This window comes from Manacus vitellinus, unplaced genomic scaffold (genome assembly GCF_001715985.3).
Source record: "Manacus vitellinus isolate BGI_N305 unplaced genomic scaffold, ASM171598v3 scaffold_87_pilon, whole genome shotgun sequence".
Lineage (NCBI taxonomy): Eukaryota > Metazoa > Chordata > Aves > Passeriformes > Pipridae > Manacus > Manacus vitellinus.
The window spans coordinates 554,973-570,703 of record NW_021940854.1 but is presented as its reverse complement, the minus strand read 5'-3'; the positions used below and the strand labels follow the sequence as shown (position 1 = coordinate 570,703).

General features: G+C 49.2%; 1 protein-coding gene across 1 annotated transcript; it reads left to right on the top strand.

Moving 5' to 3' along the window:
- The first annotated feature begins 6,261 nt into the window (after positions 1-6,261).
- LOC115308004 (disintegrin and metalloproteinase domain-containing protein 9-like) lies at positions 6,262-15,704 on the top strand. The gene is made up of 13 exons (XM_029964980.1): positions 6,262-6,271; positions 6,491-6,609; positions 7,014-7,078; positions 8,098-8,176; positions 9,957-10,033; positions 10,766-10,955; positions 11,731-11,796; positions 12,230-12,301; positions 12,849-13,018; positions 14,160-14,241; positions 14,971-15,104; positions 15,320-15,491; positions 15,579-15,704. The coding sequence occupies exons 1-13, from the start codon at positions 6,262-6,264 to the stop codon at positions 15,702-15,704; spliced, it is 1,362 nt and encodes a 453-aa protein (XP_029820840.1).
- Positions 15,705-15,731: the final 27 nt, after the last annotated feature.

The window sequence follows — 15,731 nt, the reverse complement described above, 5'->3', positions numbered from 1 at the left end:
CCGGGCTCGGGGCAGGGATGCTGTCCCGGGGACTGGGGCAGGACTCGGACACGCTCACACGGTGCGCTCGGTGGGGCTTTTAAGGAGTTGTTGCTGGTGTGTCCTCAGGGGCAGTTTATGGATTGAGACCATTCTGTTCATGGGCTCTTACGGTGCTGATTCAAGGCTATACGTACACAACAGGCAGAATTGTCTCTCTCTCATCATTTCCCCCTCCTGCAGGGACACACGTACCACGTTAAACTTTTGTGCTTGTCATTAATGCGTGTTTTTATAGTCAGGGCTTCTCAACTGAGGAATCTCTTCTAAAGCAGGTACTGGTGCTTCATGCTGAGGACAGTGTTCGTGTGGTGGGTGCCTCTCCCTGAGGGATTCTGTGCTGGAATCTCTTCTTTCACTTACAGGGGTGTTGCTTCCACACCTGCCAGCAATGTGAGGTGAAAGCCAAGCTTTGAGAGGTGGCTGGGGGTGGAGGTAGCACAGCCTGGCTGGAGGCCAAGGAACACAGTCTGAAATAGTGCATCTCTGGGATATCAGGTGCTTCCAGTGCAGTGGTTGGTGTTTTGAGGAGTCTGATTTTAGTTCCTACCTGTCGGAGGGAAACACAGGCACTAGTTCCCAGTGGTGGATGGCAGTGGTCCTCTCTGCCTTCGGAAACCTCTGTCCCAGCTAATAATGCCAAACCTGCCATGAAACATAATAAACCTCCTTTGTCTGAAGTCTGAGCACGAAGGAGAGGGCAGAAACCTCCAACTTTTGGGTTATAATACAAGTGCTTTGTACACACATAGGGATGAGGAAGAAATGCAGTGTTAATGGAAACTATTAATTGAAACTTCCTGAATGACCATAATCACATGATGATGTGTAGCCTTAAGGGATTTGTGGAGTGTGGCTTTTCCTCTCCTATTTGTGTCCATAGGAGGCCTCAGGGTTTGGCTCTGTGACTGAAAAAAGAAATCATAGGCAGGGGCTGTGTTTTTTGCTACCTGATCTCTTACTTGGTGTCACACACATACCACGATGTTCCAGCCACACCTTACCAGTTTTTAAAGGAATTCTCAAAGTGTCTTAATGCTTGGGTTTGAATTTCTGGGGAGACATGGTGTTTGGTTAAGATAAATCTTTTGTTTAGATCATGGAAAACACAGCACTGCCTCACCCATATTTCAACAAATCTGAGACAATCATTCAGCAGAATAAAGAGGGGGTTTGTGGTTATTTCCTCCATGTGAGGAGTAATGAGAAGAAAGACATTTCAGTGTGGCTAATGTTGCCTGTTGTAGTCCTTTGCTTTCAGAAAAAGGAGGTTTGAACCATTACTTTGGAGTCTCTGCCCATCTCCATCGTTCTCATTTCCCAAGCCAAAATTAAAAAAAAAAAATAAAAAAAAAATGCATTGCACGGTTCCCTTTGGTGGCCAAATGTAAAGCCAGAATCTCCAAAGAGAAGGTCCCCACGGACTCTGCTGTGTCAGCAGAGCTGACACTCACAGCTGCTGAGGTGGGCAGGAAGTGAGTGGGCTCCATGTGCTCAGCTCCTCTCCATGGACACGTTGTCAGGGCTGGAAGGGAGGGACTTCAGGGCCATTGATGCAGAGGAAGGGTGTCACGGTGAGGTTATTCATCTTCCTCCACAGGGTATTGGGCTCTGCCCTGCTTCTCCTTGTGAGAAGGTTCCAGGGTGCAGAGGATCTTGAGACAGTACCAGCAGACACGTGTGACAGTCCTTTTTGTGGAACAAGGGGAGCTGTTGTCTTGCAGACAAATTGGTGTTGCTTTAGGAAGGGCAGAAGGAATGGGGAGAGTCTAGACAGGAAACACTTACAGCATAGGTCTGGATTTCAGCAAGGGGAAGGTAAGAATTTTCTAGGAAATATTGCTGTGGAAGAGCCCTGTAACCTCATCAGTGTCCAACACCCCCAGTGAGATACTGAGAGAAACTGCATTAACTGTTCTGGCCAGCTTTAATGTTACACAAATATTCCAGGTGAGCAACCCAGGGAGTAGATGGTGCCATGAGGGTTGGTCACCTCTTCCTGCCTTCTGAGAGGCACTGGGACAGCAGGAGACCCAGCAGGTCTGAGGACTGAGCACAGGGGAGGGAACAGATGGAAAGAAAAGTCCCTTGTCGAAGAACAGCTGGCCAGATGTTCCTGGGTGCTTTGAAGATGAAGAACCACCAAGGCACTCTTTTTAGCCTTTGAGGTATGGGAGGAGCTGGAACTGCTGACCCCACAGGACATGTTCCTACTTTTAGTGGAAGACTCACTAGCTTTGTGTTTTGTATAAACCTCTAAACGTTTTTAAGTGGACTTGGATAATATTTACATAATGAAAGTGAAGGAGGTGTTTACTTCCAGTAACCCAAAGAGTAAATCCTACTACAGCTGTGACCTTAGTGGAAAAGTCAACTGCACCTGAAAACGCTTTTCCTGGTGTGTCATTGCTTGGAGAAATCCACTGAGGAAGCAGTGGTGGTTCTGTTGTTCTGAAGGACGTCTGTAAGCCAGGCCATGGAAGTTTCTCCTCAAACAGACACTGCTTGGCAAAGTCCATCATGATTCTGAAAATAGGATACGGAGAATGCAGATTGATCTGGCAGCTGGTGCCCTTCCAGCCGGTTGGGATTCAGGCTCCTTAAAGGCAGGGATAGCACTCCCAGTGATTTGGACACATGAGAGAAGTATCTGGCAGAAAGAAGTGGCTTTGAAAGGACAGTGCAAAGTGTTCTGCTGAGGTGGAAATAATTGTGTGCACGAGATCACAAGTATGAGAGGGTGAAAAACGGGGAGCAGGAGTGTGTTGGCCGGAAAGGGAGTGAGTGTTGGAGTAGGTTAAATGACAAGTGAATCAGCCACATGCCATCTGTTTTGGAGGAAGATTAACCTGTGGAGATCCATAAACACACAAAGCATGCATGCCTTGGTACATGTGAGGTCTCACTGGGCTGTTGTGTTCTGTCATGGGTCCTTTTTTGGGATAGGTACGGTCCGACTGGAGAGTGGAGCCAGAACAGCCTAATATGAACAGGCAGGGGTGTAAGATATAGGTTCCACAAGGAAATATTGAACACTGGTGTTCCTTAGTTGAAGGAAAGGAGAGGGAATTGTGACAGCACACTGTGGAAATCTAAAAATTTGCAGCCAGAGAGAAGGGAGTGAACTGTTCACCTCCTGTGGGGATTAGAGGTACGGCTTAAAGCACAACAAACATGATCTGTGGGAGATCAGATTGCTTAGTGGAGCTGCTCTCTGTGGGACTGGTCCTGCCCTGGGCCCCGATGGGCTGGATGGTGTGTAAGGCTTTTGGCACTTCTGGTGAGCAATCCCCTGCCAGAGTGTGGAAGGACTGGTGTGGCTGACCTCGGCTGTTAATTGTAATTGATGATAACCAGGGTCAATTTGATGAGTTTGGGTATTTAATACTTTAGCAATGTGTATCTCTTGACTCACGTGCGTGGTTGATGGAAGGTTAGAACTCATTGCTGTGGACTGATGCCCTGGGTTTAGCATGGTTTGGGTCACACAATCTTCCTCCTCTGTGGGGTTTATGGCATGTCCCTTGTTAGCATCTGCCTGCAGCCCAAGCTGCTGAGCTACTCATGTGCTGCTAAGCTGGTTTTTATGAAATTAGTTTAGTTGGGGGTGTAATAGGCCACAGTCTCAACTTTTTTTTTGTCTTCTTCTTCCATTTAAGAGCGTATCTTTGACTTCCCTTTGGTAGTCTTGGGAAAGAGTCACAGCCCAGGAAGGATGATAATGAGGGGAAAGGTGAGTGTAGGTGGATGTAGCTGTGTGCTGGGACTCTGTAGCTGAGCCAGCAACCCGTGGGCATGCCAAGGTCAAGGAGGACAGGGGATGCAGCATGACCTTTGCTGAATATAGATCTTACCTGTCAGGCAGTGAACACCCCAAGAGCTCACCTCAGTGTCTGGGGAGCCGTTATGGCTGTGATGTGTTCCCGTGCTCTTCAAGCTCCCACATGCCATGGAGCGTGCACAGAATTCCTACGGTGGATTTGGGGCTGGGAGGGGAAGGTGATTCACGAATCCAATGCTTGGTAATTAATGGCAGCCTTTAATGAGATAAGTGTGGCGGATGCAGTGGTGTTTCTCTCTTGGGAAACACGATCCCAGCCCGTGTTCCAGCCGGGGATGGAGCAGCAGCAGCGTGTTCTCGGTGGTGACGTGGTCCAGCTCTGACAGCTGCCTTGGCCAGTGGCAGGAAGCACCTGAGGACCAGAAGTCCTGTAACTTGCTGAAAGATTTATTACAAACGGCTGTGCTAGAGAACCATTGATGTATTGCAGTGGTCTCCCTGCTGGAGACTCCCCATCACCTCCCAAATTCGGGGTGGGAAGGGAGGGAAGGAGGGCAGAAAGTGGGGAGAGAATTGTCAGAGTATTCAGAGAGTTGAAAATTGGCTTCTTTTAGTGCCTCTGCTCTAAGAGGATCTTCTTGGAGTTGCAGTCTTCCCAGAAATCCCTCCCAGTTCTGCTTCATGTGATGATTCACTTCTTTGTCTTCTGCTTCCAAGCAGCTCTTGGGGAGACGTGTCGTGTTCCAAGTGCTGTGAAGGTTGGCTGTGCCCTGCTGTTTGTGTAACCTGTGCCCTGAGACCTCCAGGACCTGGTCCAGGTGCCACAATGTCACATCCCACTACAACAGGCAGTTGGGGCTGGCAGGGGGAAGGGACAAGTGCAGAGCAGTGACCTGCAGGAGCTTGGGGCTGGGCACGAGTGGAGTGTGTGGTTGGAAATGACAGATGTAGAGAAGTGATTGCTGCAGTGTGTGCTTTTGGAGGTTCATCCCAGGGGAGGAAACGTCCCTTCCCTCCTCTGTTTTCGGGCCAAGGAGGTATTGACACTGTGTTCTGGAGCTGGTGACCGTAAGGGGTTGCTTTCAGGAATTTTATCTCTGGCTTTTAAATACCTTTTGTTCGATAAACACCGTAATTAATGAACGTTCTGCTGCAGTATTTGCCCTGTGTGATTTCCCAAGAAGCAGCCTGGCTGTGCCTGTGCTCAGGGGGCAGAATTGCAGTGTGACAGGCTGGGGCAGTGCAGTGGATCCGTGGCCTCCAGACATGGACACACAGTTATGGGAGGGAAGCTGGAAGTGACCCCATGGCTTGTTCTTTGGGGAGACTGGTGGGAAGAGTGCGGAAGTGGATGTGCTTTTCCCGTGGGATTCCTGTTTGAGTGCTGACCTGAGGTGATGTGTGTCAGCCTGCCAGGATGGGAAGAGGCAGCAAAAGCATCTGCAGGAGCCAGAATGTCACTGCAGCCTGGGGGCCTTTGGGGAACCCCTGGCATTTAAAGCCTTTGTGGGGACTCTGCCCAATTCCCAAAGGATGGAACAGGCTTTCCATGGGGGCTTTGAGCTCACAGAGCTGTCCTTTGACTGGAGAAGCCAAAGGCCCTTTGGAGGTGTGGTGTGAGTTTTGGTGTGCCCAGAGGGGCTGGTTTTAGATGGATGCAGCATCCTAGTCCCACTTGAGAGTTTTTGGAGTATCTCGGACACCAAGCACACACTCACTCACCTGCCCCAGACACGGTGATGATTTCTGGAGGCAGATGCTGAGGATAACTGTTCCCTTCCCCCTACGTTTGTCGGGAAGCTCAGGCTCCTCTGATGAGCTCATTGATTCCATTGCCATGAGCCAGTAAAACCACTGCTCTGGATCCTGCCTTCGATCCTGGGCGACCAACCTCCTGCTTCCTGGGGGAGCAGCTCCCGAGCCAGGCACTGGCAGACACCACCATGACAGGAAAAGTGATTTGCATGTGCAGTTTATTGTTGTTTACACAGTTGATGTAAAAGAGTTGCTTGCAAAACCTGATGTTTTATGGAGGGAGCTTGAACTCTGGATTTGTGTTTGGTTCAGGGGATCTGTCTGATGTTGCATATGCAAATAGTACCTAAAGGGATCCGCGAGGGCCACTTTGTTGCAGGGATTTGTTTCACCTCAGTTGTTTTGATGAGGCCCTTGAGAGCTGTTTAAGGACATAATGAATAGCATCAGGCTCGTGTCAGGGGTTTGGCTGTGCTGAGCAGGGCGAGGGTGTGAGGCTGAGCTGTGCTGTCGGGAAGTGCAGGAGCTGCTGGAGCTCCTGGAGAGAGCTGAGCCGGGGCAGTTGTGCAGCTCTGCAGCACAGGACAGCTGGGGGGACACTGCCTGGAAGTCCTTGGGCGAGTCCTCCCTGCACTGACCCGCTTTAAATGCTCCATTCCTGCTGGTGGAGGGTGGTGGTGTGGGAGATGGGTGCTGGTAAGGCAGTAATTGGAATGGGAAGGTTTAGTTTTGAAACTTTCTGGTAAATTTGGTGTCTTCTCTGCTGTTTGTGTGTTGTTTTCTCTGGCCCCTCACAAGGCAACCCAAGTGTGCAATCCAGGCGTGTCTTGCTGGGAGGTTTCCCCTGTGCTTTTCCTGAGACAGTGTTTTCTTCCCTGTGCCTGGTGCTTCTGATTGCTTTGTTCCTTTAGCCAGCGTTTCTCTCCTGCTTTCCAGGTTTCCAGCAGATTTCCCTGCTCTCTTCCTATGAAGTTGTAACCCCGCAGAGGTTGGGAAGGGAACGGCGAGAGGCTTCCAACAGCTCCTCAGTGCAGGTATTGGGCAGCCTCACCTTCAGTTTAGTGTCTGCTTCCTAACGAGATCCACCCAAACCTGGCCTGAAAGGCTCATGGAATGCTGTCAGACTCAGCCTGCAGCAGGCAAGCATCCATCCTTGCAGAGGGTATCACCTCCAGCACTGCCTGTAGCTAACCACCAGTTGCTGCAGTGGGTTTTTGATCTGGGTGTAAAAAGTTGCATCATGAGAGTTGTTCAGCACTGGAATGAGCTTCAAGAGGGGTCAAGAAATCATTCCCCAGTTACACAGGAAGGGATGCCAGCTTCTGGAGGCAGGGACAATTATAAAACAGATTCCAGGCTCACTCGCTTTTGTGGATTTCCAAGAATGTTTTATTCATTGGCACGAGTAAAATGCAACTTTTTTTGTTTTTATATTCAGGACAAAGTGTCGTATGCGATCGAGATCGAGGGACAGGAATACACGATTCATCTGGAGAAGAACAAGTAAGTGATGAGTTCCTTCCATCTGTGGTGTCCAGGTGACAAGCTGGCAGGTAGCACACGAGTTCCACTTCCTGGGGTTCTCTGTGGGGAGTGCAGGAACATCCCAGCTCTGCAAAAGGGGAAGAGATTGAGTCCCAGAGTCCTGGCTATCAGCCAGAGACGTTTTTAGGTTCCTGCAGCCCTGGGATCCCCTTTCAGAGCAGGAAGCTGCAGTTTGCTCAGAGGGGATCTGGGAAACCGTGGAGGCGACTCTTTCCATTCACAGCTAAAAATAAACAAGCTGAACTGCATTTCGAGTAAATATTTTCACTTTTGTCTGGGTTTGGTTTATTGCTTTAGGCTTGTGTTTTTTCCTGTCTCAGTAGCACAAGGACACTAATAAATGAGGGAACTGACTTTCCATCCAGGGCCACTGATAGCTCCCAGCCAAGACAGATGCTGTCAATTTGGGGCTGAAGTGTTAAAGGGCCACTTAGAGCACCAGCACGTGGCCACTGCTGCTCCAAGCTGCCCTCGTGATAGAGACACAACTGTACAAGTCCCTGGGGAGCTCCAGCTGCCACTTGCCAAGGCTCTGACCCTCAGAGACGTGGGAATTCAGCTGCACCACATCAATGGAATTACCAGGATGGCGCAGCAATCTTAGTCGTGGGAGACTTTCCCAGTGCACTTTCTCCCAAAACTGGGCAAGAGAAGGCATGTGCAGCAGACTGAGGGCTGGGATTTTTTTTCTTGCTTGAAAACAGGCTTTTAGCACAATTGAATGGGTTTTGCTGCTTGTTTTACCCTCTGAGTGGTTCATTTGATTTCATTAACAGTTCCACTATTCTGCTCTCTAGGATTTTGCTGTGGAAATGCACAATTTCTTTGTTAATTTTGGAGGTTTTTCCTTTTGAGTGCTTCCTTATTTAATTGCATTTTACATATTTGTCACACTTTTGATTAGTATCATCTTGGTCCTCTGCTCAAGTGTCATTTCGTGAAATTCCTCTTGTGTTCCTTCTCCCCTTTCCTTGCAGAGAACTGCTGCCCAAAGATTTCACAGTTTATACCTATGACAAGGAGGGAAAGTTGCAATTGAAATATCCAGATGTCCAGGTAGGATTTCTTTCTTTTCATGCCTGCACTGAAGGTGACTGGAACACTGAGAATCTATGAAGTCAAGGATTACAAAAGGATAGTTGTATTTTCTGCTGGGCCACCTTCAGGACCCACTGCCCTCTTCCTGGAGAGAATCCTTAATTTTGGATGAGGATCTAGCCTGTAATAGACACGTGTTTTCTGATGTGGAGGTGGTTGCTGTCTCATTAAAAGCTGCTCTTTCTCTAAAAGGCAGTGCTGCTCTCAGCTGTCGCTGTCTCGTTGTCAGAGCAGTCCTGTCCTTGTCACACAGCCCAGCGTGGGGCTGGTGTCACTTCTGCCTTCCTTCTCCCAAGGGCAGGAGCCTGTGGGGCAGCACTGGGTGCTCTGGGGACTGTACAGCAGCTTTGCTTTGTTTTTGCACACAATGGGCTTCCAGAAGGGTCCCCGAGCCAGCGTGAACGGTCACTGCTGACCCTCCGTTCAGCAGGGCTGGCTCGTGGTGACTGACCCCTCTGGGGGGCTGACAGGAGACCCATTAGTCCTGAAGTTTGGGAGCTGCTGGAAGGGATGATTGAGATGGAGGACCTCTGAGAGGATGTGATCTGTGCAGCACTGGAGTTACTCCCCTCAAAGTGCATTTGCAGCCTCCTCCTGCACGAGCAGCCTGCCTGACAGGCTGCCTGTGGAAATGTAACTGCTCCAGTGGAATGGGAGTAAAAAGCAGGTTGTGTGATACAAAATGCATGAGAGTATTTCTGATGGCTCCACTCTTCCTTTGAAAGGGAAGTGTTAGTCATGCATGATTCATAGGATCTTGTTCTTGAAAGTAGAACACCTGAGTCAACTGAGTATTTGCTTCCTAGTTAAAAGGGATTGAGTAGAGGAAAAATGCTTTTTCTTCACGAGGTCGAGTCACAGTGGCCCTGAAGGATTAGCACATGCCTTAAGTGCTTTCTGCTTTCCTTGCTGAGCAACAGGTGACAGAGTCTGTATTATAAACCCCTGTAAGTGTCCAGAAATGCCCCTGCCAGAGAAAATGGAGTGTATTTGCCCCGTGCTACCCTTGTCTAGTTTCTAAGATACATGTATCTGGAGGGCACAGGGAAAGTGTTCCCTCTGTCAGGGCTGTCCTGCAGAGCCAGAGAGCTGTGGCAGTGCTGGTGGGTGAGGACAGCAGATCCTGTCCCTCCTCCTGCTGCAGAGAGGCCGTGGACAAGCCGGACTGTTTGCCAGAAGACTGAATTGGCCCAAATCTGTAGGGAGGGGCTGGCCTCGAAATGTTTGAGGCAGGGTGGAGGATGGAACAGGAGAAGGGGTAGCCTGGGTCATGTTAAGAAATCCAGCTGCTGGATAAGGCTCCAGGCCTGCTCTCCTGGTGTCCCTCCCGTGTCGGCAGCTCCGAGTCTGGCTGCAGGAGGAAGGGCTGAGGGGCCAGTGGGCTCTCAAACTGAAACCCATAGTGAGCTGCTGGCCCCTTTGAGCTGGGAGGAGCGTCTGCTTTACAGGAGCAGGGATCCTGCTGAGTCCTGTGTCCTGGCATCTTGGCTGGTGCCATGTGTGTCAGTTCTCGTGGGACCAAGGCAGGTGAGGAAACCTTTAGATGCACGTGAGCAAATGTGGTAGAGCTGGAACAGTGTTAGAAGCTGCAGACTGTAAGGCATGTGGTGAATCTAACTGCAAGCCTTTTGTTTTCTCAGACTGTAGTCACAGCTGGTCAGTGGTGGGTCAGAGGTCCCCCTGGGTGTGCAGGTACTCCTGGAACACGTGTGTAACACGCCCTTGTTTTCCCCCCCAGGATCACTGCCATTATCAGGGACACGTGGAGGGGACCCTGGATTCCGTGGTGGCTGTCAGCACTTGCTCAGGGCTCAGGTAGCACACCTCATCCTTTGTGTCCTGTCTGTCATGTCGTGGCTGCTGACCCTGAAACCCAGTTCTGCTGGTTTTAGCTGCAGCTCAGCCAGTCAGGGGGTCACTGGCCAGGCCGAGCTGCCTTGGTGCTGTTGTCCTATGGCATCTTTTATTCGTGGAGTTCCCAGATATTTGAAGTACTATTAAGTTATTACTGCAGTTTGTTACCAGTAGGTTGGTTTTGACACAGATTTCTCTTATTTTCTGATTTGCACAGATGGTCATGTCAAGGAACTGGACCTAAGTGCAGAAATGAAAAGTCAAACACTAGTCTGCAAATTTCACCAAATTGGCCCTAAAGCTTGTGCACCTCAAGTTTGATTGAAAATTTATTCTGCTTTGGTCTGATTGCCTTTTGGTCTAATGTTTTGAGCCACTGATTTTTTTTTTTGCAGGGCCATGCCAGGCACCAGAGTGGCAATAGTGTATTTGAACTAAAGCATTTCTGCTTAAGGCCTGTGATGTAATTCCTGGGGCATTGCAGATTCCTACAGAAGTGTTTAATTTACTGGATTTGTAAGGCCCCCTCCAGTGAAAGGCTGCTGCCAGGCCTGAAGTGGAGTGTGCTGGTTTGCAAGGACTGAGATACAGGCAGGCCTTGGTTATCCAGCAATAACTGTTCCTTTGTTCTGCTTTCTGGGTAACTGCCCTCTGTGCTTAGTGCTGGGTTTCTCACACACTGCCATGTTTTAGGGGCTTGGTGACAATAGGGAATGTCACTTACGGGATTGAGCCCATGGATTCCTCCTCTGGCTCTGAACACATTTTGTATCGACTGGATAATGTGAAGAAAGAGCCCACGACGTGTGGAGCGAGCACTGAAGGCCAGGAAGAGGAACAGGCAGAGGGAAACCCCCATCCCAGTATGACCCAGCTGCTCCGGGTAAGCCCTTCCCAGTCCCCTGTAATGGGTTTTGTGAGTTCACCTCAGAGGATGGAAGCAGCTTAGCAGATTTCCTTGGGCTTAGCACATACCTAAAGGTTTATGATTTGGGAGGTTTCTGCACTGCTGGAAAACTCAGTCCCTTCACCAAAAGCAGCTGCAGTTTCCTCCTGCCTCTGCACGGGGCAGTGAGGGGGGAGCAGCTGCTTAGAATATTCCTGGGCCTTTTGGGGGGGCTTTTAAGGCCAGGAACACCACCCTGGTGGGGAGGCTTGTTAAGGAAGTGCTGCATCAGGAGCCAGGAGAACATTGTGGTGTTCATTCCATCCTCCTCACCACCACAAGAGCAGTTTGGTGTGAAGGTCCTCCTTGCCCTTCAAGGACTGGCTGTGCAGGAACAGGATTCCAGTGAAAGCAGGGGAATGAGAAACGCTGTGTTTCACTTCAAGGTTGTTGGCATTTGCTTGTAGTATCTTTGTGCCCCTTTATTAAAGTGTGTGCTGTCTTTTCAAAGTGACCTGTGTGGAGAGTGAAAAGATCCCTTACTTTTGAGACACAGGAAGTCTTTGTGCAAGCTGAGTTTTAGTGTAAAACCCAGAAATGGTCATTGCATTGGATTACACTGCTTGTGTTTGGCACCCTGTGCTTTGGGTGTGTCTCAAACCACTGGTTGTATCGAGTGAAATATGACAATGTCATGAGGTTTGGGTTTTTTTTTTTCTTGTTTACATGGGAATTAATAAAACTGAAGTTGTCTAAAACTTTTTTTCCCCAGAGAAAGAGAGCAGTCCTGCACCAGACAAGATATGTGGAGCTGTTCATAGTTGTGGATAAAGAAAAGGTAGGGACTGTGTGTGGCTTCCCCTTTCTTCTCCTCAGGAGTGGGCCTGGAAAGCCCTCAGGCTTTGTTACTCCCAAATGGCTTGTTGAAAAACACTGACACTTTAGCCAAGATTATGCAAATATGCTACCCTAGAAGTGGATGAATGTGTGCTATGCAATCCTCCTCAGGAAAGGTGTAAACTAACAGACATGGAGAGGTTCTGTCAGCAAGGAATCTTGTAATGAAAGGAAAGCACATGGTAAAAAACTGCCTCTGCTGTTTTCTTTGGAATATCGAGCTGTTGAGCTCTCTTGATTCACAGCATCTTGGAGATTTGGAGCCAGACAAAAATGTTTTTGATGTTCGTAGTCTTAAAATGTTCTGTTCCTTCTTCTGACTCTTATCTTTTATCTCTTCTCTTCATGACTAATATTTTTTTTTTGTCTTGCAGTTCGAAGATTTTGGGAAGAGTGAAACAGAAGTAAGAGAACACATGGTGCAGCTGGCAAACCTGCTTGACAGTGTGAGTAGCAGGGATGCTGTGTGCTGCAGCTCTGCTGCCTTTTGTAAACTTCCCCCTCAGGGTCTGTTCTGGTACCACTTCAGGGAATGCATCACCGTGGAAGCTTTTCCACCTCTAAATTCATCTGCAGCCAACCACCTGGAGAGTTAGTTTAGGGAACTCTTCCAACCTTTGCTAAGTACAGCGACAGGACAGATTGTTGCAATTATTGCAATTCCTGTGTCTGTGTAAAGGTTAGGGTAAGTGAGTTAATCTGTAACTTGACTGTTTCAGATGATATTTCTCAGGATTGAGACTCCTTTTTATTTCTGTTTGGTGTCTTTTTTACAGTGTGGCATTTAAGCATTGATCCTTCACCTAATGAAGGTCTAAACTACAGGGCAAATGCATTCTGCTGATTCCAATTGTGTGCTAGCTGTGGGGGGGGAAAAAAAATCAAACCCACACAGAAAAAGGTGGATACTTGCAATAAGATCTATAGCACCGAGCCACTTGTTTTTATCTGAAGGCGTTAATAAACACTTCTCCTCTTTATTTCCTCCCCCAGATGTACATCATGCTGAACATCCGCATCGTGCTGGTCGGGCTGGAGATCTGGAAGTACGAAAACATGATCAGCATGGACGGGGGGGCTGGGGATGTGCTCTGGAACTTCGTGCAGTGGCGAGAGAAGAACCTCGTGGTGCGGCGGAGACACGACAGCGCCCAGTTAGTGCTGTGAGTACCAACCCTCCCCTGGCAGGCCAGGAAACTCCTTCTGCTCCTGCCTGCTCAGCCCAGCTGTAGTGCCAAGAGGAGCTGCTGGGCAGCCTGCAGTGGTTCGTGTCTTGTGGAAACATTCCAAGTGAAGTGAAGCGTTTTTGAGAAGGTTTCTGTGCTCTTTGATTTCGGTGCCCTCTGACAGGTGTGTTGATAAACAACACAGGTTTTTTTTGTCCCACATGTTCTGTGTTGTATTTCTGTTCAGATAATCCTTTGTCACTTTGTAACAGATTGGGCTTGTGATCCAGGGCCTTTTCAGCTTGAAAATGAGCACAAACGTGGTGCAGAGCATTGCATTTTAACAGGGAAAAAGTTGTTTCTGCAGTTGGTGCAGTCACCAGAAGCCGGTGACGTGGTTTGAATTTGGCACAGGATGTTAATCTGTCTGTCCCTGCTGCCTTAAGCAAGCCCAGAGCTTCCTGAGCTGTTCTCTGCCCTGTTCCAGGACGTGTGCCCCAGTGCACTTCCTACTCCTGCAGATAGCACAGGCCTTGGGAAGTCACTGCCCAAAGCAGGGAAAGGGCAGAGGCAGGAGCACAGCCCAGACTGCCCTTTCCTTCCTCTGGGAGCTGGGAACCTCCTCCCCTCCAAGGCAGAACAGCAGCATGCAGGTGATAGGGAAAATGGCTGAGAAAATGCTAATTTTAGAAGTTGTTCTCTATGAAGTAAAATGTGGTACAAGTGTGCTGTGGCACTTCAGCTTCGAGAACAAAGTGAGAGAGTAATGAGAAGGAAGTTGGCAGAGGGAGAAATCCATGGAGCTGGCCAGAGCAGAAAGGCAGCTGACAACAAATTAAACCAAGTGATTTTAAGGGTGGATCATTTAGCTTTTTATGTGCAGGGGAGATGTGGAAGAGGCTGACTTCCTGCAAACACTTAAGTTAACAGAATAAAGGAATCTTTGAACAGAAAGCTAAAGCTGAACTGGTATGTTCATGGCTGCAGTCAGTAGCAGCACTCCTGGCAGTGCTCCTGTGTCAGCCCTGGAAAGCTGGAGCAGCAGGATTTGTGCCCCACAGGCAGGAGCAGTGTGCTGATGGGCTGTGAGTGTCTGAACAGTCAGGTGATGGCCTTTCCTTTCTCTCCATGACCACAGGAAGAAGGGGTTTGGTGGCACAGCTGGAATGGCCTACGTGGGAACAGTGTGCTCCAAGAGCCATGCAGGAGGCATTAACGTGGTGAGATTTCTTTAGTGATCTCTGAATGTGATCAAGATGGGAGTTTTGCACTCCAGAAGTCTTCCTGGAAGTGCAGAATCTTTCATAACCAAGCTGAAGTGGCTTACTGGGGGCTTTTATATTGTCCTCAACCATTTCTGACACTTCTAGGATATCTGGATCACAACTTCTCTGCTCAGTGTGCAGCACTCATGCAAAAGGGACAGGATTTCTCTGTGATATTTTAATCACTCCTGACTTGGAAGTGTGTGGGAGCTGTGGGTGTTCTCAAATCTGTCCTGTGCTGTCTAACCTGCAGCCATGACCTCCCTGAGCAGTGCCAGTTCACTGCCTGTTTTATGTGGAATTGCAGAGCCTTAATGAACTGAGCTGCTGGTCTTGGATAACTGGCAATCCCAGCAGTCTGGTTTCCTTGGACTAGTGACAGAAGTGCTGGAATTTGCACGTTTCAGGAGATCAGGGCTGGTGTGGAGAATTCTGGGTTTTGTGTTAACGTTGCAGCTGCTCCAGAAAGCAGAGGTTGTTGGGTAGTGTCCCAAAGAGATTTCTCTGAAGGCTCTTATTACTAAGCAAATTCCATGCACTTGATTGGAAACCCGGCACTGTTGATCTGAGAGTCCTGATAATGTAGAGACAGAACAGCAGAAGTGTCTCTTTGGCACATATGTAAACACTGACTGTGTCAGTATAAGTTCTCTTCTGATTGCCTTCTGTTTCACTCCTGTGCAGTTTGGAAGGATCAGTATCCAGCTGTTTGCATCCATCATGGCTCACGAGCTTGGCCATAACCTGGGCATGAACCACGATGACCAGCGGGGCTGTCACTGCGGGGCCAGCAGCTGCATCATGAGCTCTGGAGCATCGTGAGTAGCTCACCCAGGGAAGGCAAAGGAGGGTCAAAACACCCCATCCATGTACTTCACTGTTGTGGATTACTTTTGTCTTCAAATTCCCCTTTCAGAGAGCAGTGTCGGACTTGTAGCTCATGGGGAGAGCAAACACCACCCGTGTTCTGCAGACAGAGGGGATGCTCGTGGGTTTTCATAGAGTAAAGCTCAGCTCGTGCTCTCTGTTGCAGGGGATCGAGGAACTTCAGCAGCTGCAGTGCAGAAGACTTTGAGAAGCTGACACTCAACAAGGGTGGGAGCTGCCTGCTCAACGTTCCGAGGCCCGACGAGACCTACAGCATCCCGTACTGCGGGAACAGGCTGGTGGATGCTGGGGAGGACTGTGACTGTGGCTCACCAAAGGTTCGGAGCTGGGCATTGCTAGGGCAGCCTTGTGCCCCTTGCTCAGGGGGGACAGTTTTGTGACACTCACAGTATTTCTGTACTCAGGAATGTGAGAGTGACCCGTGCTGCGAGCCAGGAACTTGCAGGCTCCGATCAGGTGCTGAATGTGCTTACGGTGACTGCTGCAAAAACTGCCAGGTAGAAGACTCCAGCCTGTTGTTTGGAAGTTGAGGAAAGAAGGGNCTGAGCCGGGGCAGT